This window comes from Musca domestica, unplaced genomic scaffold (genome assembly GCF_030504385.1).
Source record: "Musca domestica strain aabys unplaced genomic scaffold, Musca_domestica.polishedcontigs.V.1.1 34, whole genome shotgun sequence".
In the NCBI taxonomy this organism is placed as follows: domain Eukaryota; kingdom Metazoa; phylum Arthropoda; class Insecta; order Diptera; family Muscidae; genus Musca; species Musca domestica.
In genome coordinates, this window is record NW_026712313.1 from 3,064,700 (window position 1) to 3,088,516 (window position 23,817).

General features: G+C 36.5%; 2 protein-coding genes across 3 annotated transcripts; both read right to left on the reverse strand.

Annotated features, from left to right (window-relative positions):
• Positions 1 to 1,019: 1,019 nt before the first annotated feature.
• Positions 1,020 to 5,880, reverse strand: LOC101887850 (uncharacterized). Its single transcript, XM_005185482.4, has 4 exons — positions 5,762 to 5,880; positions 1,756 to 1,915; positions 1,509 to 1,682; positions 1,020 to 1,404 (listed from the first exon to the last, which is right to left on the reverse strand). The coding sequence occupies exons 2-4, from the start codon at positions 1,811 to 1,813 to the stop codon at positions 1,151 to 1,153; spliced, it is 486 nt and encodes a 161-aa protein (XP_005185539.1). The 5' UTR covers positions 1,814 to 1,915; positions 5,762 to 5,880; the 3' UTR covers positions 1,020 to 1,150.
• A 5,297-nt stretch (positions 5,881 to 11,177) lies between these two features.
• Positions 11,178 to 23,633, reverse strand: LOC101888365 (uncharacterized). Of its 2 annotated transcripts, none has more exons than XM_011295030.3 (3): positions 23,446 to 23,633; positions 17,779 to 17,958; positions 11,178 to 11,480 (listed from the first exon to the last, which is right to left on the reverse strand). In XM_011295030.3, exons 1-3 carry the CDS (start codon positions 23,501 to 23,503, stop codon positions 11,257 to 11,259), a joined length of 462 nt encoding a protein of 153 aa, XP_011293332.1. In that variant the 5' UTR covers positions 23,504 to 23,633; the 3' UTR covers positions 11,178 to 11,256. The 2 variants fall into 2 exon arrangements, with proteins under 2 accessions (XP_011293332.1, XP_005185542.1); XM_005185485.4 differs by having other exon boundaries at positions 11,178 to 11,465; positions 23,446 to 23,632.
• Positions 23,634 to 23,817: the final 184 nt, after the last annotated feature.

Here is a 23,817-nt window from a genome sequence, read left to right on the forward strand (position 1 = left end):
TGACGCTCAGGGAGTCCTCATAGGCGAGCTGACGCTCAGGGAGTCCTCATAGGCGAGCTGACGCTCAGGGAGTCCTCATAGGCGAGCTGACGCTCTGGGAGTCCTCATAGGCGAGCTGACGCTCAGGGAGTCCTTATAGACGAGCTGACGCTCAGGGAGTCCTTATAGGCGAGCTGACCGTCGGGGAGTCCTTATTGGCGAGCTGACCGTCGGGGAGTCCTTATAGGCGAGCTGACCGTCGGGGAGTCCTTATAGGCGAGCTGACCGTCGGGGAGTCCTTATAGGCGAGCTAACTTATAGGCGAGCTGACGGTCAGGGAGTCCTTATAGACGAGCTGACGGTAAGGAATTCTTTATAGGCGAACTGACGCTCAGGGTATCCTTATAGGCGAGCTGACGCTCAGGGAGTCCTTATAGACGAGCTGTGACGCTCAGGGAGTCCTTATAGACGAGCTGTGACGCTCATGGAGTCCTTATAGACGAGCTGTCGGTCAGGGAGTCCTTATAGACGAGCTGTCGGTCAGGGAGTCCTTATAGGCGAGCTGACGGTCAGGGAGTCCTTTTAGACGAGCTGTCGGTCAGGGAGTCCTTATAGGCGAGCTGACGCTCAGGGAGTCCCTATAGACGAGCTGATGCTCAGGGAGTCCCATTAGACGAGCTGATGCTCATGGAGACTTCATAGACGAGCTGATGCTCATGGAGATTTTATAGACGAGTTGAAGTCCTTATAGGCGAAGTTGAGATCGGCGATTCCTAATAGGTGAGCTGAAGCCCAGGGAGTCATAATAAGGACCTGAAGCCCAATGAGTTTAATAGGCCAGCTAAAGCCTCGAGAGTCTCTACAGGCCACCTTAATGTCTGAAGGTCCTTCAAAAATATTGTTTACAAAATCTAGGTTAAACCTATTAAAAAAAATCGTCAATTTTTTTTTTAATTCCAAAAACTCGTTATCTAAAAATATTCAATAAAAAATCCTGAAATTAACTTTACTCTTCTAATTCTATCGACGAGGAATAATATTTTTTCTTTATTTTCACAATTGATTTCTAATCCTATTTAAGACTACATACATACACATCTATATGGACTTTTCCGTTTTGGACATATTTTCATTTTCGAATTATATTCTGAAATATTACTTAAATTCCATTTCATACAAATGCCATAGAACATTGAATATTTAGAATTTTTGCAGTTAAAATAAACATTAGTAACGATCCGAATATAGACCACCAATTCGTGTGAGTGCTGAAAGTTGGCGCCGCATTGCAGTAATCTTCGTCATCGCACACGTAGCAGCGGACATCATGCACATCCGCCATAGATGGATCCATGCGACAACCGATGTTGGTGTCATTGACATCACCATAGTAGCAGCTACGTAAATATTTGGTAACGGAGTGTTCTGCGGGGAAGAGTAGCAAATTGGGGAAAACAGATTTGAATGAATTAAACAAAAATTATTTTGAAATATTCTTATTTTTAAATTCGAATACCCATACACCTTACCTTTGTACACCCGCTTCATACAGGCTGTGGCATTTGCATTTTCCACCAACTTTTGAATATAACGCGGTGGCGCCTTGTAATCACAATTCACTTTGAAATGTTCTTCGGAATCGAAAATATAGCCGCATCCCTCCTCATAGACAGATTCGCATTGATAGCACTCAATGGCCGATGCTAAAATAATGGAATGTGAGGACGTATGTTAGGTTCTTGAGTATATTCAGTTCTCGAAAAAATACAAACTTACCGGCCAGGAATAACGAAGAAAGTATTATCGAAACAAATATGAAATGTATTTGAGGCATTTTATAATTATTTTTCAAAAATAAATTACAGTTTTTTGTACTATGCGTTTCTGCGTTTCTTCTCTTTTTTATGTTCTTATTAGAAGTCCATGCTCAAATTTTCTAAGTGAAATTTGAAAATTAAATTTGATAAAAAAACATTTAAGTTTGGTGGGCCGAACTTTTGATACCCTGCAACATTTTGGCCATTGTGCGCTGGAAATGAAGCGAAGAATCTCAAGGCTGCCCAAGGTTTTAATACACCCTCCAGAATATTTTCGCGATTGTATTCGGCATTTACACTGATGCCACTGTCGATTAATACGAGCGGAGAGTGACCATCGGCTGTGAGCATGAGTTTCTGGTGGTCAACCGAAGGTGCAAATTTTCAAGAGGAAATACAACAGATGGACATATTAACAGCCAAATGCAGGCCATGGTTGGAACTCTCTCTCTTTTTGGACGAATTGAAAAGGGTGGAGAATTATCGCACAGACGAGGTGGAACGGGACATGGAGGTTCTTCTAAAGGCGAACTTAAAATGGACAGGGAGTATCTCTCTGCAGATGAGCTGAGAAGGGGACAGAACCTCCACTGAGCAGAAGCCCTCGGAGTCTCTGAAGACCTGGTTAAGGCGCAGGAACTTCTAGAGCCCAGCTGATGGTCCGGGAGTCACAACCGAACTATTACAGGCCAACTCGGAGTCTCTATAGGCCAACTAAAGGCCCTATGAGCCAAACGAAGGCCTGGGAGTCTCAAAAGGTGATCGGAAGGCTCGGAGTGTATAAAGGTCAACTGAAGCCCGGTAATTGCTATAGGTCAGCTAAAGGACCGGAAGTCTTTATAGGCGATCCGTCGGCCAGGGAGTTTCTATAGGCCAACTATAGGCCCGGGAGTTACAATAGATGCGTTGAAGACCCCGAGGCCATTTTTGGCGAGCTGAAGTTTGGAAATCTTTATCGGCCAGCTGTAATTCCGCGAGTCACTATAGGCCGGCAAAAGGGGCCCGGAATCTATGTAGGTCAGCTGTAGGTCCGAAGTATCTATAGAACAGATGCACGCTCGGGAGTCCCAATAGGCGACCTGAAGCCCAAAGTGTGTATTAAGGTCAGCTGAAACCCGGTAGACGCGATATGTCAGCTTAAGGATCGGAGGTCTCTCTAAGCGATCTGAAGGCCCAGGAGTGTCTACATACCAACTGAGGGCTCGGGAGTTACAATAGGTGAGCTAACGACCCTGTAGTCGCTTTTGGCTTCGATTTTTTATTGGCTGTAAGTCCGGTATTTGCAATAGGTCTATGAGCGATCTTAAAATAAAAGGGTGTCTATAGGCCAACTGAAGGCCCGGGAGTAATTATAGGTGAGCTGAAGGCTGGGAGTCTTTATGGGTCAGCTGTTATTCCAAGAGTTTTTACACTCCAGCTAAAGGGCCGGAAGTCTCTGAGTCCAGAAGTCTCTATAGGCCAGATGCAGGTCTGGAAGTCCTAATAGGTGATCTGAACGCCCAGGAATGTATAAATTCAAATGATGGTTAGTTAAAGGACCGGAAGTCTCTATAGGCGACGTAAAGGCCCGGGAGCTAGCCGAGCCGAAGGCTACAGAGCCTTTTAGAGCGAGCTGAAGACCCCATAGTCACTTTCAGCTGTTATTCCAAGAGTTTTTACACTCCAGCTAAAGGGCCGGAAGTCTCTGAGTCCAGAAGTCTCTATAGGCCAGATGCAGGTCTGGAAGTCCTAATAGGTGATCTGAACGCCCAGGAATGTATAAATTCAAATGATGGTTAGTTAAAGGACAGGAAGTCTCTATAGGCGACGGTAAGGGCCGGGAGCTAGCCGAGCCGAAGGCTACAGAGCCTTTTAGAGCGAGCATAGTCACTTTAATCGAGCTGAAGGCTGGGATTCTTTATCGTCCAGCTGTAAGTCCGGTAGTTGCTATAGGTCAGCTAAAGAGTTGAGAGTCTCTCTGAGCGATCCTAAGGCCCAAGAGTGTCTGTGGGCTAGCTGTACTCTTTAAAGGCCAGATGACGGCCCTATAGGCAAGATGAAGGTCCGGGAGCCTTTATAGGTCAGCACAAGGGCCACGGAGTTGTAATTGACGTTCTAAAGGTCCAGAGTGTATTATATAGAACACTGAAGACATTGAAAGTTTTTTTAGACATCATGCGGGACAGGGGGTCTTTCTAGATATCCTTGAGTACATATGACTGTAGAAAAGTCTTGGAGAACACAAAAATTTTCTAAATTTCTTGGAGGATCAGAATTCTTTATATATTTGTGAAATTTTATTCGATGTCCTGGAGAACGGGGAGTCTTCATAAACCAGCGAATGTCCAGGGAGTCGTTATAGAGGAGATGACGTTGACGAAGTCTCTATGAACGACTCGACGTCTAGGAAGTCTCCATTGATAACCGGGCGGTCAGGATACCCCAATGGAGAACCGAAGTTCAAGGAACGTCCATAGACGAGCTGATGTCCTGGGAACCTCCGTAGACGATTCGAAATCCGGGGAGTTTCATAGACGAGACGAGGAATATAGTGTAAATATATATAGTCTGGACGAATTGAACTTAGCGAGGGCATATTTTTAGCCGTCCAAAAATAAGTAGGTCGAGACGTCTGAATGTGTCGTCAGCTAGAAAGTTGTCTGAATAGGCGTCTGACACTTAGTCTTTAAGAAAAAAGGAAATCTTCTGTGTCGACCAGAGATCATTGGCTACACGAAGTAGAGTAGAAGGAGCAGGAGTTTTAAAATAGTTCCAGTGGGGGGTTTTGATAAATATCTATGGGAAAGGCTTTGAACCCGGCTAGATGAGATTCATTATAGATCACCAGGAGGAGTCGTTATAGACAATATAAAGGGAGTATATAACCAAATGAGAGTATCTAACGGCGAATAATACATGACTAAACGGTACCGTCTCCAGAGGGGAGTCTTCATAGACGAAAGGAGCATCTATTGGCAGTCAAAGAGGCGTGTAAATGGAAAAAAATATAGATACGTCTTCACACTCGACTGAATTGGAATATTTATTGATGACCAGAGGGAAGACTTTAGTGACGTCTTAAGTGGAGGAAGAGATGAGGCTTTCTAAATGGACAGCCAAAGGAGAAGGTTTCTCGCATAAAACTTCTATTTATATACGACCAGAAAGAATTTAAATTTAACGTGTGGCGAAGAGTCTTTATACAGAAACAGCAGTGGCTTTATATACGTCTATAGGAAAATACAGATTAAGTTTTAAAAGAATGGAGCCCCTTTGGATGATTAAAAAGGCAGTGCCTTTAGACAAATATAAGATGACACTAAAAAACAATTAGATATGGTATTTATACTCGATTAGAGAGAGCCTCCATAGATTATGTTCTGAATGTTGGCCTCTAAGATAATTAGGAGGGGATCCCTATGATCAACATTAATGGAGCCTTCATAGACGACTGAAGATTGACCAGAAATTATTATTCTTATACGTCCAGATATTCGAACCTTTAAAACCGATGTTGATGTTTTTTTCAGGGACATATCTTTATTTCAATATTTTATATATTTATTCCCATTCTCTTTGAATTTTAGAATGTATCACAATTCAGACTATCCCATTAATGGTTTAGGGTATCACATAGTCGGCCCCATAACTATAATATTTTCTTCACATTTCTTTTCTTTGTATATTTCATTGATTTATTTTATGTTTTGATTTTCTTCAGCTATTCTGTTTTGTTCTTGGATGCTCCTTCCCACAAAAATAAAATAAGTGTGAGTATTTCTATTTTTTTCACTTTTCGTAATTATGGAGAGATTTCAACACCTTGTATAAATAAAAAACCACACAGAATTATTCGGTGAATATTTCCATTTGTTTTTCTTTTGGTTTTTCGAAATGGCTGAATAATAGTTTTGTGGATTTGGTTAATTTCAAATAGTTTTCGGTATGGTATTGAATATTTTTTGTTTTTCTTTTGAATTATTTACACTTATAATTTATTGGTGTTGTTGGGTTTCTTTGATTTTCAATTTAAAAAAAATTGACGCGATCATTCACAATATCATTGGTCAAAATGTGTTTAGCGATTTATATCCCGTAATGGGCGAGTGTGTCTGTATTGTTAAACGCTCAATAATCAACTGAAACACGTTACGTTGAAATGGAAAATTTGTCCAAATTTTCCTCAAACAATGAGGAAAATATTCAGTAGATTTTTCTCTTCTTTGATATGAGTTTTCCTTTCCTATGCTATAATTCTCTCTCTCTCTCCCTCTCTATTTCTCATTATTTGAATTTTCCCATTTGTTAGTTTGAATTGTGTTTTCTGTTTTTTTTATTTTTTTATTGTGCTTCAAAAGAAATGTGAAAAATTTATTTTCCATTTGGGAGTGTCGGCACCATTGACCATTATCTTTGAGGTATTTTACAATGTGCGCTACGTTGTTGGGAGGTGTGCTACATTTAAAGTGGGCAATGGCTGCGGTTGTTTTAAGGAAATGGTCAAAAATGGGAAAATAGTATACTGATACACCTTGGAGTTTATAATGTAATTAAGTACACCGAATTTTTGCCTCAAGGTAACATAGATCTTTTTTCGAATGTTCAAGATGGATGTATATATACACATGTATGTACATAAAAGAATTTATGACCCCAATATTGAGCCTTTCTTTTCTAAATTAAGGTTGGATCAACAGAGTAAGATGAATGGATAGTGGTATCGAGAAATTATTATTGATATGTACATACATTTTAGGGTCAAAGTTAGATTTTAATAGTCTGGACTATACAGGGTGAGATAAAAAAAACTTCAACAAAGTCAAACGCCATCATTTTTACATTTTTTTAATTTTATTGAATGAAAGCAAAAAATGTCGGATATAACATCAAATTGTAGAATAAGTTGAGATTTGTTCGAATTGGTCACCTTTGGCACGAATTATGGCCTTCAAACGGCCAATGAAACCGTCACACGCTGCCCGAATGTTGCTCTGCGGTATTTTGGTCCATTCCCGGCGAAGGGCTTGCTTGAGGTGATTGACACTTTGGTATTTTTTAGTGCCAAACTCGCTTTCCAAAATACTCTAGACACAATAGTCCAACGGATTGGTATCCGGAGATTTTGGTGGCCATTGTGCGCTGGAAATGAAGCAGGGACCTCATTTTGTAACCATTCTTGGGTGGCGCGTGCTGAGTGCGATGCTGAGTCCTGTTGGAATGTCCAAGGACTGCGGCCAAAATGTTTGCATGCCCAAGGCTTTAATACACAATTCAGAATATTTTCGCGATAATATTCGGCATTTATTCTAATGCCACAATCGATTAATACAAGCGGAGAGCGACCATCAGCTGTTATGGCGGCTCACACCATCACCATGGCCGGCGCTTGAGTTCTGGTGGCCAACCCAAGGTGCACATTTTCAGCTGACCTCTTTGGCAAGTAAACACTTCATTTTGTTTTTTACAAACTGCTGGACAACAAATTTTTTCTCATCCGAGAAAACCAAATTAGGCAGTTCACCACTTTCGGCCAAGCGAAGAGACTCTTTAGTTCTTTTGCTGGAAAATTCTCAACAAAATGCTTTTGAACGCTTGTAAACAGTATAATGAGCTGTCACTGGTATAATTTTAACAGCTGTCGGACGAGTGACTTAGAAATGACACCAGTCTGAATTTGGTTGCATCTCACCTTGTAACAAGTCAAAAAGTATCAGTCGGTTGTGCCGACAGACATTTACTCTCACCCAATTTTCGATTATTTAAATATATTTTGACTTCTATTATGAGTATTCGTATTGTTGGCCCTATATGAAGTATGTTCCGAAGAAATGGGTCAATATTGTCCATTTCGTATAGGACCTTAATAAATATGATACTTCCTTCACATTATATTGAGATAAATTTTAGAAAATGTTAAAATGTGCGTGAGGTGCCAGATACAGTCGATTGTACCAAAATCTTGAACGATTTATGGGGGGAGGTACCAGAAGGAATGGTCGCATCTATTTATATCAGATCATGTGTTGATGAAAAAATTGAAATGTCCCAAGTCTGAATGGAATCGGATGTTAATTTCGTGTTTTATGAGCTACATGGATATTCAAAATTTTGACCCTTGTGGGGAAGGTACTTTATGGAGTGGACCGATATTGTCCATTTTCTCACCTGACCTAGCGCTGATCTAAGTATTATGATTTGCAAAATTGGTGCAAAATCAGAGCAAATTATCCTTTCTCTTTCTGTTGACTAAAATATTTTTTTTTAGAAAGTTTCGACCTTTTGTGGTGGAGGTATCAGAAGGAGTTGGTCGATATTGCCCGAACTCGATCAAATTTTAATAATAATATTACCATGTACCAAATTTGGACTAAATCGGATACTCCCTTCGAGAGTTATCGTGCGCACCAGTCAGCCAGACGAACGGACATCGCTAGATCGACTCGATGGCTAAGGGTATAAAAAGGTTATTCCTTATTTTCCCTTCTGTAGGGTATCCACATTCCTGGCAATCGCTCCATACTACGATTGCTTATATCTGTAACTTTTTGAGTCTCTTACACTGGGCAACAAAATTCAAGTTGTTCCATAGTTACACAAAAAATCCAGCACATGATGGAAGAAGAGCTAATAATGAAATTACGTGTATTAGCGCTTTTAAAGTTACATCGAAAAGTAACCGAATTAAAGGGGGAGGTTCACCTCTCTACCATACTTTTTGGAAATTTTCAGATTAAGATTCCTAGGAATCCACGCATTTATGTAGTGTCTTTGACAATATTGCAAATAAAAATACGGGGAAGAACATTTTAACCATCAAGCAAGTCAACATGGTCATAAAATTTTACTGTAGGTCCAAGAATATATCAAAAGTCTAAATCTTAATTAAACGTCAGGAATTCATTTATATTAAAAACACATTTTAGCGATAAAACCGAACTTTGTGTGAGTTTTTGCAAAAATCTCCAACAGAGCAGTATTTAAGGAGGGTGACGTCAAAGATAAATATATTCGCCATAAAATTTCATTATAAGTCACCGAAATAAAGAAATCTCTATTTCCACTCCATACCCAAGAAAAATATGCATCAATGTTTCCCAAAAACATGAAAGTAGGTATTTCTTGATCGGCATAGAATCATATTCTGTTTATGCATGTCCGTCCGTCTGTCCATGTATTTTTGTAATCATAGTACAGTTCGCATTTATTGCCCTATCCAGATGAAATTTTGCACAAAACATTTGTTTGGTCCAAGCACGAACCCTTTTGAAATTGGAGATAATCGGTCAAAATTCAGATATAGCTCCCATATATATCTTCGTCCGATTTGCCTTTTATTGTGCACCAAACGTGTAATATCAGCCCGAGTAGTATGGAATTTTGCACGTACGATCAGATTGGACCTGAAAATAAGTATGCCAAATTTGATCGAAATCGGTTTAGATATAGCTATAGCTCCTATATATACTGTTCATCCGATTTGTTATATTTGTTACCCACAGCCGTAATATGCAGTCTACCGCTCAGAAATATCTTTGCCAAATTTTTATCGAGATCGGTTCCGATTTGGATATAGCTCCCATATATATTTTTATCCGATTGGAGATAATCGGTCAAAATTCAGATATAGCTCCCATATATATCTTCGTCCGATTTGCCTTTTATTGTGCACCAAACGTGTAATATCAGCCCGAGTAGTATGGAATTTTGCACGTACGATCAGATTGGACCTGAAAATAAGTATGCCAAATTTGATCGAAATCGGTTTAGATATAGCTATAGCTCCTATATATACTGTTCATCCGATTTGTTATATTTGTTACCCACAGCCGTAATATGCAGTCTACCGCTCAGAAATATCTTTGCCAAATTTTTATCGAGATCGGTTCCGATTTGGATATAGCTCCCATATATATTTTTATCCGATTGGAGATAATCGGTCAAAATTCAGATATAGCTCCCATATATATCTTCGTCCGATTTGCCTTTTATTGTGCACCAAACGTGTAATATCAGCCCGAGTAGTATGGAATTTTGCACGTACGATCAGATTGGACCTGAAAATAAGTATGCCAAATTTGATCGAAATCGGTTTAGATATAGCTATAGCTCCTATATATACTGTTCATCCGATTTGTTATATTTGTTACCCACAGCCGTAATATGCACTCTACCGCTCAGAAATATCTTTGCCAAATTTTTATCGAGATCGGTTCCGATTTGGATATAGCTCCCATATATATTTTTATCCGATTTCAAATTGATTGTGCACCAAATGGCCAATACAAGTCCGAATTTAAAAGATATAAATGCTTCGACATATTAAGTCCTTTGAACATTAGATTATAATTATAATCATAGCGTGTATGATTGAATTCTCCCATAAAAACGTTTAATTGTTATGCGGAGCTCTACTAAAATAGCAAAGTGGTGTAGGGTATCATAAATTCAGCCCCGCCCGACTTTTAGACTTTCTTTACTGGTTTTAGCAGTACTATAGCCAAAGACAATATACAGTATTTTTTGCTTACCTGCACAATCAAAAATTGCACGACATCTTGTGCAGCAATGCCCAAAATGCAGGTAGCTTCATTGCATTTATCTGCACAATGAAGCAGGTATCTTTAATTTTACTTACGTGCACAAAAAGGGCAGTTATCTTTAATTTTCTATTCGTGCACAACAAAGCAGCAGCAGCATAACCATCTTTTAGTGTTGGAGAGGAAGCGAGAATATGTTTTTAATGCATGCTCTTTTCTTGTGTTGTTATTGTTTTTGCGAATACAAAAACAAAAACGAAAAGGTATTTTTTAGTGTCCTTTTTGAGTTTGCAAAAAATTTTCTTGTGCAGATAAATACAACTTTTGTAACCAAATTAAAAAAAAATTACCAAATTTTCGAGGCAGGAATGTCCAATGTGCAGCTATCGATTGGGCACTTAAATACAATTCAAATAAAGGGATTCAGAAAAAAATGGCATAAAGAAAGTTTTTTGGTCTGCAAAGGCCAATGCGCAGCTAATGTTGATGCAGGTAAATAGAAACCACTGTATATGTAGAATCTGAGGATTCTAAGGAACCCGAAAAAAAAATATATATATGGAAAAGGTTAGAACTTACCCAACCTTTCTAGTCTACTTTGCGATATTAACATTTTAAACTTCGATGAACGTGCCTTTCAGTTTTAGCTCAATTTTCATAATCTACTAAGTCGGTCCTAAAAATTATTTGTTTCTATTGCACAGTGTTATTTAAAACCCTGCCCAGCAATGGTGTCGCACACAAAATGATGTAATTTAACTTTTTTAACACCCCCACAGGACACTTGTCAGCGACTAACTGTTCTTTTTATTTGCGGAATTAACTAGTACATGCCACACATTTATTACAAAAAAGACATGGGGTGTAATTTATTTATATACATACATATTTGTTTTTATTTGTGACCAACCTTTTTTTACATAAATTATTAAAAATATTACAATTTATGAAAATATACGGCACATTACAAGAAATCCTAAAATAGTCATCAAAATTGGTCCGGTTGCTGTAGAACTGTTACAGAAATCTCCAGAACAGGCAAAACAGGATACCTGTTTGGTGAATCCACTTTGTTGATCCTTTTCACAGCCACTATTGGGGTTGGCAAAGTCTCCGTAGAAGCAGGAGCGTGCAATGTACGGATCACCGGTCACTGCAAAGGGAGAAGCTGCAAGGTTATTAATCAACAAATAAGAAAAAAATGTTAGTTTTATGGCAAAATGTTAAAGGTTACATTAATGTATAGGAAATATATCATTCACAAATTCAAAATAACAAAACAAAAATAATCTTAAAACAACAAAAAAATCTTCTATTATTGCAGAGAAATATTTAAACAATTAAAAAAGCAGTTAAGTTCGACCGGGCCAAACTTTAAATACCCTCCACTTAAAAAAATCCGAAAACTACCACTTAAATGAAAACTGTGGACCTGCATACGGAATTTTTTGTCATAGGCTGTAGTCATAGTAATGTCGCAAAAACCATGAAAGTACGGAGTATCGGGAGGTACCGTTGTATGGGTGCTATACGAAGACGTGGACCTGTGCACACAATTTTTTGTCTTAGGCTTTAATATTCATTACGAACTTCAAATACGGAATTTGAAACAATCCCCGTGAATAATGTAGCTAAAATCATCAAAATGCCGAATTTTGGGATCTGCACAGACAATTTTCAGTCCTAGGCTGTAGTATTCATTACGAACTTCAAATACCAAATTTGAAACATTTCTGGTGAATAATGTCGCTAAAATCATCAAAATACTGAATATCGGTACCGTTATATGGGGGCTATACCGTGGACCTATATCACCCATTTTCATTACCAAAAGTACTGTAGACATAATACACATTTGAGTAAAATTTATATTTCGAGGTGTTACAAACGGAATGACAAACTTAATATACCCCCATACTATGGTGTAGGGTTTAAAATAGAGTCCCATAAAAATTATTATTTCCTCCAAAAAAATTTCTTTCTTATGTTTATGAAGGGTTTCAGGATTCAAAATACTTTTCGTGTTATCCTTACGAATAGTAATAAAATATACCCCGGAAAAATTGGAAATGAGAATCCATAAAAAAAAACAAGTAAGCAAAGGCTACAGTCGAGCGGGGCCGACCGTTGAATACCCTACAACACTATAATAAACCATACAGTCTATATACTCGACAGAATTCCACTAGATATTGTGACAAATAATAAAAGAAAACCATCAGGTTTCGTTCTCTAATTTTCGAATAATAGCAACTTAAACTAATTTGCTCATTTCCAATTTATTGGTAGATGTTGCACTTAAATGGTCATCCTAGATCTGGAACCAATATTTCCCAAAGACCTATAACCTCTCAGAAGTGGCAAAAGATTAACATTTATTATTGGTTTTTGACTAAAACGCATCTATATGAGATACAGACATTTGACTATATTCTTCCACGAAATCAGCGTTAATGAAATAGTCAGAAGTGCGTCTTTCCTGTATTTGTGAATTCTCCAAAAAGTCACTGGAATGGATATTTTCGTATTTTGTCTACAAAAGTTGGCAAACTCCTTTACACATTGAATATATTTGGATGGCCATCCAAAACTGCTTGGCTTTTGCAATGTCCGCTAACCCCCATTCAAATGTGCGTGAGGATCGGGCGATAATTACGACCTGCTGACAATATTGCGGTTTTTTGGTCTATTTCAACCCCTAAATATATGACGATCATCTCCAAAAAGAGTAGGCTACTATTCTGACCCTCATCTTATCCCCATGCAAAATTTCGTAAGGATCGGGACATGAATGCGATCTGTATATGATATCCTGATATCCTAACTACTTAGTTTTGTTAGCTGTAGAAATATTACCAAATGTTTCATTCAAAATGAAAATATGCCAAATATATGACAAAATTGAAAAAATATGAGAACATTTTACAAAATCAATATTTTCATCTTTAGAGAGATATTTTTATGCGATTTTTAAAGACGTTTTATCTTTCCTGCCAAGAGGCCATTCTGAATTAATGAGAACTGTCGAAATCAGTTCAGCCGTTCTCGACATATAAGAGATCTTTCAAGCATATCTTCTTTGATAGGCATATATATCGCACATATTTTGCTATATATCCGATTTGTTCAATGTTAACATCAATGTAAAGATCAGAAGTAAGCTTGTCATTGCTTTGTGATTTCGCCGGGATTTAAAATATTCGCGGTTTGATGAAAAATTTTGAATTTTTTCAACACAAAGATATGGTCTATTTTACCCGCTAAATATTATCCGATGACCACCCAAATTGGTAGGCTTCTTCCCCGCCCTAAACTCTAGCTACATGCGAAATTCCACGTCGATTGGTCTATAATTGCGACCTGTATAGCTACTGCAAAATCCGACATTTTTTCAGTATTTGGTCCATTTCAACCCCTAAATATTATGCGATGATCTTCAAAAGAAATAGGGTTCTATTCTGACCTTAACCCCACCTCCATTCTAAATTTCGTGAAGATCGGGCCATAATTGCGACCTGTAGAGTGATTACAAATTAACATGGACAGACGGACAGACGGACGGACGGACATACATAGCTAGATCGACTCAGCTCGGCGAGCTAGGAAGATCCATATATACTTTCCTATATGGGAAAACAATATTTCGAGGTGTTACATAAATTCTGGCCCAATCAAACTTATAATACCCCCAACACATAGTGTTGTAGGGTATAAAAAAAAAAAATCCACGATGGTTCTGGCATTCCTTTGATATTTTTTAGAGGAACCACAAATAAATGTTCTTAAAATGTCCTTAAAATTGCAATTATAGCCTCAACAGTATTTGGAAAAATAATATCGAAAAAATTCTGACTATAGCCCTAAAAGCCATTTTTACTTCCAAAAATTATTAATGAATTGATCATTCGAACTCTTAAATTCCCAGTGACACCATCGAAAACATTCTTAAACAGTCGGACAAGGTCAAGAGTCGGGCGGGCCGACTATATGATACCCCACACCACTATGCGTATTTAGCAGAGATACCGTAACAAAAAAAGTTGATATTGAGAATTTATGTGAAGTAGATCATACCAACAATGAACCTTATTTGAATATGAACATTATTGATGTGCGGTTTAGAGTAGTCATAATTTCGGAACTATAACCAACTCTGAATAGCTCTTCAACAAAATTTACAGAGTCCTGTGTACCTCTAGTACCAAATAAAATTGTGCATAATATTCATGGGTGGCGCGAGCTGAGTGCGATGGTGCTGAGTCCTTTTGGAATGTCCAAGGTCTGCGGCCAAAATGTTTGCGTGTCTATGGCTTTAATACAGCCTCCAGAATATTTTTGCGATAATATTCGGCATTAATTCTGATGCCACGATCGATTAATACGAGCGGAGAGCTACCATCGGCAGTTATGGCGGCCCACACCACACCATGGCCGGCGCTTGAGTTCCGGTGGCTAACCGAAGCTGCACATTTTTAGCTAACCTCTATGGCAAATAAACACGATCATTTTGTTTTTTTTTTTACAAACTGCTGAACAACGAATGTTTTCTCATCGAAGAAAACCAAATTCGACAGTACATCACTTTCGGCCAAGTAAAGCAACTCTTTAGCTCTTTTGAATCTATTTTCTTTTTGTTCCGGTGTAAGTTCTTGCACTTTTTGGAATTTCAATGGCTTTACCCCGATCTCTTTTTTCTATATTTGCCGAATGGAATATTGCGATATTTCAGCTCACGAGCCATTTTTCGGCAACTACGACGCGGGTTTCGATCAAGTTGCTTCTTTACTTTTCGAACCATTTCTTCTCATGTTGCTGTTTTCTTCCGTCCACTTCCTTGATATCGGTCTACGAGACACAAAAGATTTATTCACATTTAAATGCTGGAGTGTTCTAACGATAATCACTCGTGGTTTTCCAGCCAAATATAAAGAAATCACACTATCACGCTTGAATTCCATCGCGAATAACTTTTTTTCTGGAAAATTCTCACCAAAATGCTTTTGTACGCTTGTAAACAATATAATGATCTGTCACTGGAATAATTTTAACAGCGGTCGGACGAGTGTCTTAGAAATGACAGCAGTCTGAAGTTGGTTGCAGTTTGTTCATCTCACCCTGTATGAACTCTTATACAGTTTATAAATAGCTCTGTCAAATTTTATTGTGATCTGATATACTTCTTTTCCGATTTCAGTTTTTTTTCGTGCACCAAATGGCTAGTATCAGCAAAAATGGACAGAGTTTTAGCATATCCGATGGTGAAAATCGCTTCAGATATAGCTATAGCTCCCATTTACATGTTCCATTCGATTTGGTCTTTAAGTCCCTCACATTCGTAGTATGCATTCGATAACAATAATATTTGGTACCAGATATCATATAGAGCTCGGAAATACATTTGCCAAATTTTATCGAGATCGGCTAAGATTTGGATATAGCTCCTATATATATCCTTAATCCGATCCCAGGTTTATTGTGCAAATAATGGCTAATATTAGTCCAAATTGAGTGAATTTCGGGACTTACGTTTCCATTTTGTGGAATTCAGCGGCGATATGTTTATATACCCTCCACCATATATAGTATGGAGGGTATATTAAGTTCGTCATTTCGTTTGTAACTCATCAAAATAATCATTTTAGACCCAACAAAGTATATATATTCTTGATCACCGTAAAATTCTAAGACGATTTAGCCCTATCCTTCCGTCCGTCTTTGGAAATCAGTCTAGCTTCCGAACGAATCGAAGTAGATTGATAAAAATGTACTCAAATGTATATTATGTCTGCAGCACTTTTGGTTTTGAAAATGGACCATGTAGGTCCACGTTTTGGTATAGCCCTCATATAACGGTACCTCCCGATATTCGGTATTTTGATGATTTTAACGACAATATTCACCGGAATTGTTTCGAATTTGGTATTTGATGTTCGTAATGGAAGCTACGTCCTTAGACAGAAAGTTGTCTGTGCAGGTCCACGTCTTCGTATAGCCCCCATATGACTGTATTCCGATATTCGATATTTTGATGCATTTTGGTACATTATTCACCGATTTTTTTTAAGTTTCGCATTTGAATATTGTAATAGCCTATGACAAAAGTTACCTATGCAGGTCCATGTCGTCGTATAGACCCTAATATAACACATACATTCGGAATTTTTAAGATTTTAACAGAATTTTTAACGGATTTTATTGTTTTTGAGAATTGCCAAATTCATTCGAAATTGTGGAGGGTATTCAAAGTTCGGCCCGAACGAAATTAAAGCTTTTTTACTTGTGGTTTTTAATTTATTTGTTATTTGGTATAAAAAATTGAAATGTCCCCGCTAAATTTAATGAAAATCGATTCAGAATTAGATATGCCATATACCATATATTAGTTCCTTCTTGAACCAAATTATAACTGATTTGAAGCCAAATGTTGATAAGTGGTATGAAATAAATTCAAATAAATTCTTTTTGTAGGGTATAATATAGTAGGCGCCGCCCGACTTTTGACTATTCCTTACTGGTTTTTAATGGACTCTAATCGCGGATTTTAAGAAATACTTTTAAAATAACACTCATAGTAATAATGGCGATAGTTAACCACAGGTTTATAATAAATGGATTCTCTGAACAATTTTTACCGTTCAAATGTTTTTGTAATGACCCTCAGATCAATTCCTACAAATTCGACATTTCAGAAAAGTCCTTCAAAAAATTTTTTTTTTCAAAATTTGCATAAATCACTCATTTTCAAAAACATTTAATTAAACATATATTTCAATATCGAACTAAAACGGTCGTCATCATCGTCATTATCATCATGCTGTGATGATTTGAGTTTTCATTGCTAAGTTTAAGGCTAACTACTAACCAACGGAACAACAAACATCAACTTCAAGTCAAACAAATCACAACAAAACAAGTTTTCCCATTTCCATAGTCGTTGTCGATGACGAAGGCATAGTAAATATTTCAGTATTATTTCATTGATGTAAATGTGCTGATTAATTGTTTATTACACACGAGAATCATTGTTAGGATTGCTTAATTGTTTCTTTTTAAAATCGCGTAAATGATTGTAATTATAATTGAACTAGATTTGATCTCAAACGTTTTTGGTAGGCTTTGGAATTTGTTTTTCTCAATATTTACGGAGATTAGATAGTAAACAAATAGTGGAAATGGCATTAAGTTGCAATGAAAAAAATATTTGAGCTGAGAACTGATAATTCGATAATTTCACAAATTTGATACTCAATATTATTTACGACCCCCTAGAATATTTGATATTTTTAAACGCCCGAGTAAAAATTGTGTGACGCTGAAAGAATTTAATTCCCAAAGTTCAAGGGTTGGCAAAATTATACCAATTACCTTAAGTTCCTTTCATTTTCTTTTCATCTTTAATTTTTATCGACTGTTTGCCGTTTGGTCTATAATTAACAGTTAATAAAAAAATTATTTCAATTACTTACATTTCTGTAACATGCGCTTCACGCAACCGGTGGCATTGGCATTACGACCCAATATATAGGTGGAGTAGAAGGGTGCCGGAATTTTACTGCAGTCAACTTTCATGTTATCATCCGGCTCGAAATATTCACCGCATTTGGGATTTTCCGAAGCATCACATTGATAGCAGTGAATGGCATAAGCTGTTAAGATAGATAGGTAATTAGTAAAATTGTGAAAATGATATCATGCAAAGTAGTTTTCCCACAGATGAGATGTGGAATAATAATTCACATTTAAATACTGGTTAATATTCCTAGATGTTTTATTGAAATTTATGGTAAGGGATGTGAAGCAATATTGTGTATTTTATGCACCTTTATAAAGAGTAATACAAATATTAGAATCTGTTATAAACGTCCGAAATAAAAAGTTTGGATTTTTGAAACTAATTTTTAAGGTCCATCTTGGATTTAAACAAATAAAAAAACATTAAGTTTGGCCGAAGCAAACTTGTAATACCCTTCACCTTAGGGTAAAGGAAACATTAGAGCCTATATACCAATTTTTAGACATATTCTTGGGAAAATGTGCCAAAAATCATCAAAATACCGAATATCGGGAAATACGGCTATATGGGGACTATACCAAAACGTGGACCTATACATACAATGTTTCGCCACACGAACTAGGTCCCATTATGATCTACAAATAACCAATTTTTAGAAAAATTAGTGAAAAAATGTGGCAAAAACCATCAAAATACCGAATATCGGGAGGTACCGTTATATGGGGGCTATACCAAATCGAGGATCCATACATGCTATGTGTCGCCACCGGAACTGGAACCTATTATGACCAACTAATACCAATTTTTAAACAAACCCGAGAAAAAATGTGGCAAAAATAATCAAAATACCGAATATCGGGAGGTACCTTTATATGGGGGCTATACCAAAGCGTGGACCTATACATGTAATGTCTCGCCACACGAACTAGGACCCGTTATGACCTACAAATACCAATTTTCAGACAAATCCGTGAAAAATGTGGCATAAATCATCAAAATACCGAATATCGGGAGGTACCGTTATATGGGGACTATACCAAAACGTGGACCGATATATCTCATTTTCAATACCAACCATCCTAGACTCAAAACAAATTGTCCTGCTAAATTTTGGCGCTCTACGTCAAATAATGTGGGCTGTATCGTGATTTCAACAGACAGACGGACAGACAGACAGACGGACATCGTTAAATCGACTTGATTATGAATATATATATACATTATGGGGTCTACGACGAATAATTAGATATGTTACAATCGGAATGACAAAGTTAATATACCCTCCTTTCCAAGGTGGAGGGTATAAAACTATAAATTTAATTGTTGGAAGACTTAAAGATATGTCTGACTAAAAATTATTGTTTGGATCTTAAAAATAATTTAATGGATTAAAATTATTAATTTTTCTGCAACAACTTTGAAAGGCTATCAAATTCACTAATTATCATGGATTTAAACAAATGAAGGGCTATTTAACCTGGATTTTTTATACAACTTTTTGAAAGGTCGAAATTTTCCAAAAATATATATTTTCTGCACAAAAAGAGAAACGATAATCCGATTTTGCTCCAACTTTGAAAATCCTAATATTTGGCGAAATGGGACAATATCGGTCCACTTTAGCAGGTACATCCCCCACAAAGGGTTAAAATTTTGAATAATTCGAACTCTTATAAAATGTGATGTAAAAGTCGGATTGTCTGCAAATTTCACACATCCCAATAATTTTATTAGCACAAGATCCGGTGTTAAGATGGAGTATATCGGTCCACTCCTTCTGGTACCTCCCCTACAAAAAGTCAAAATTTGCAAATAAAAAACATTTACTGCATAGGAAGAGAAAGTATAATCCGATTTTACTACCACTTTTGCAAATTCTAATATTTACGTCAGTGCTAAGTCAGGTGAAAAAATGGACAATATCGGTCCACTCTAGCAGGTACCTCTATTACAAAGGGTCAAAATTTTGAATAATTACAACTATCATAAAATGTGATGTAAGAGTCCGATTGTCTGAAATTTCACACATCCCAATATTTTAATTTATCAAAGGTCTGGTATTAAGATGGAATATATCGGCCCACACCTTCTGGTACCTCTCCAAAAAGGTCAACCTTTTCAAAAAAAAAAAAAAAAATAAATAAATACTACACAGCAAGAGAAAGGATAATACGATTTTAACCCCACTTTTGCAAATCCTAATATGTGTATCACTGCTAAGTCAAGTTTGAAAATGGACAATATCGGTCCACTCCATCAAGTACCTACCCCACAAAGGGTCAACATTTTGAATAATTACAACTCTTATACAATGTTATGTAAATGTCCGATTGCCTTCAAATTCCACACATACCAATATTTTTATTTACCCAAGTTCTGGCGCTAAGATGGAATATATCGGTCCACTCCTTCTGGTACCTCCACCACAAAAGGACGAAATTTTCAAAAAATTCGTTTTCTGCACAGGAAAAGAAACGATAATCCGATTTTGCTCCAACTTTGCAAATCCTAATATTTGCATCCGGGCTATGTCAGGTGCGAAAATGAATTAATATCGGTCCATTCTATCAAGTACCTCCCCCACAAAAGGTCGAAATTTTGAATAAACATAAAGCTCATAAAACGCGAAATAAACATCCGATACCATTTAGGCTTGGCACATCTGAATAATTTTATCAACACAGGATTTGTTGTAAAGGCGGTAGAGATCGGACCATTCCTTTTTGTAGATCCCTCACAAAGGGTCAAAGTTTTGAATAAACAAAACATTTATAATATCCGAAATAAGCATTAGGTACTCTTTATATTTAACACATCCCATTATTTCTACTAACACAAGATCTGTTGTGAAGATTGGATATATCGGACAACTAATTCTGGTGCCTCCTCCTCAAAGGGTCAACATTCTGAATATCAATGAAGTTCATAAAAAGGGAAATTAACATCCGATTCCATTTGGACTTGCGACATCTCAATATTTCCCTCAACACAAGATCTGTTATAAAGATGGTAGAGATCGGAACATTTCTTCTGGTACCTCCCCCCATTGAGTTCAAGATTTTGAGAAACCAAACACTCAAAGTAAGCCAAATAAGCATTCAACTCTCTTCAAATTTCACCCTTATAAACATTTTCACTAACAAAAGATCTGTTGTGAAGATGATATATGTATCTGCAAACCCCTTATTCTACCTCACACACAAAGGGTCATAATTTTCAACACTTTTATCTGTCCTTGCTATATCTAAATATTTCCCTCAACCAGAAGTCTAAGATAAATATGGAATTTATAAGTTCGTATAAAATTGGATATAAATCTTTGATTTTCTTGTAATTTTGCCCATACCAACATTTTTATCAGTATTATATGAAGTATGACATAAAAAAAAAGCAGCAAGTTCGCCAGGCCCGATATCCTCCACCCTTTGGAACGAATTAAGAATATTTCAAAAAAAAAAAATATTAATAAAATCCATTAAAAATTCTGTGGGCTATACGACATCGTGGACCTATACAGATAATTCTCTTCCAGGGGATAAAGTACTCACAAGAAACTCCTTGTGCAGATTTTCAGACAATTCCATGCAAAAATGTGGCTAAAATCATCCAAATGTCGAATATCGGGAGGTACCGTTATAAGTGGGCTATACGATGTCGTGGACCTATAGAGGTAATTCTCTTCCAGGGGATAAAGTACTCACAAGGAACTCCTTGTGTGGATTTTTAGACAGTTCCATTGGAAAATATGGCTGAAATTATCCAAATACCGATATCGTGGACCTCTTTCAGAGGGTAAGGTACTTGTGTGGTTTTTCAGACAATTTCATTACAAAATGTGGCTAAAATCATGAAAATACCGAATATCGGGGAGTACCGTTATATGGGGGCTATACGATATTGTGGACCAATATAGCGCATCTTCGAACTGGAACTGCCTGGAGACAAAAGACTGATCTATGCAAAATTTTAGCTTCCTATTTTAATTCGTTTTGACTGTTGCGAGTCTACAAAAGTCGGACAGGGCTAAATCGTCTTAGAATTTTATTATTTCGACGAGTTACAAACGGAATGACGAACTCAATATACCCTCCATACTATGTATGGTGGAGGGTATAAACAAATGGAATATTTCGGTCGACTATATCTGGTACCCCACGCACATTTTACGACTGACACTTCACTTAATTTATTCAATTTTCATTTCAATTTTCGTTAACTTGGTCTATTTAATTAAAATGGACTAACAAATTAAATTTTGAATAAGTGTTACCGTACGACAATTAATTTTGTTTTGTTTTGATTTTTGGACTCTTCTTGGCCTTGGCAATTAGTACAACGTATAGGCCCCATATAACGGTACCTCCCGATATTCGGTATTTTAATGATTTTAGCCATTATTCACCGGAATTGTTTAAAATTTGGTATTTGAAGTTTGTAATAGATACTACACCATAAAACAGCAAATGAGCCATGTAGGTCTACGTCTTCGTATAGCCCCCATATAACGGTACCTCCTGATATTCGGTACTTTGTTGATTTTAGCGACATTATTCACCGGAAATGTTTCAAATTTGGTATTTGAAGTTCGTAATATATACTACAGCCTGAGACAGAAAATTGTCCGCGCAGGTTCACGTCTTCGTATAGCCCCCATATAACGGTACCCCCGATATTCGGTATTTAGATGATTTTAGCGACATTATTTACCGGAATTGTTTTAAATTTGCAGATCCACGTCTTCGTATAGCCCTTAAATATTAATACATCCCTATATTCGGTATTGTGATGATTTAAGCTACATTATTCGCCGATTTTTTTTTCGAGTTTCGCATTTGAATATTGTAAGGGCTTATGATAAAAGTTGCCTATGTAGGTCCACGTCGTCGTATAGATCCAGAATTTAACAGAATTTTTAACGGATTTTATTTGTTTTTTTTTTTTTTTTTTTTTTTTTTTGTTTTTTGAAAATTGCCAAATTCGTTCCAAATAGTGGAGGGTATTTAAAGATCGGCCCATACGAACTTGCAACTTTTTTTTTAATTTTTTGAATATCGAAGTATTCTTGTTGGCTTAACTTCAACAAATTTCAAAAATATGAACAATTTTGTGTATTTTATATTTTTATTATCAGACCTCTCTTGGCCTTGGTAATTAGTACCTCCTTACTTATTTATAATTAATGGTGTTGAAACACCGTTATGCAGTTATTAACTTCAAAATTTTGTTAAAGGTCACCAAAGTTGAATGAGATACGTAATGAGTTTCACCCTAATATTTTTTTTAACCGAATTACGATTTTTTTTTAATTGGGATACAATGGTTACTGCGCATCCATTTAATTTAACTCATACATGTGAGTATTAATTAAAAAATTCGTTGATCCATAGCTCCATTTCAAATGTATCCTGCCTCGAAGGATATTATTTACAATATTAACTCACAATCTTTAGTTATAAAAAAAAATTAATTTAGTTTTTTTTAAATTTTAATTTAGTTTTTTTTTTTTAATTTCAATTTAGTGTTTTTTATTTCCAATACACATTCAATTATTTATCTAATATATTATTAATATATTTTTTAGGAAACAAAAAACTTCACTTTATATTCATTTAAAACGCACCTTTACTGGCTAAAGCAATAAGTACAGTTAAACTTAAAAAATATTTAATTGTTGTCATCTTTTTAGATTTAATTAATTTTATTTATTGGTTTAAATGAATTACTTGTTTTCAACGTTTTTTTTTTTTTGCTTTTATTCTTTCGAAACAACCGGCTAATTGAAATGTTTACTAAACACTGCACCAGTTTGAGTGAAAACATGTTGTTTAATGCAAAATAGGTGATCATGGTTTGAGTTTGCACTCAAAACGGAGATTTGTTGTGCTGGAAAGTTGTGAGTTTTTGAACAAAACAGGTTGTAGTTTGAAGAAAAAAAAAAAAAAAAAAAAAACAAAATATGTTGTTGTTAGTAAAAAATGTGTCAGATAATCGA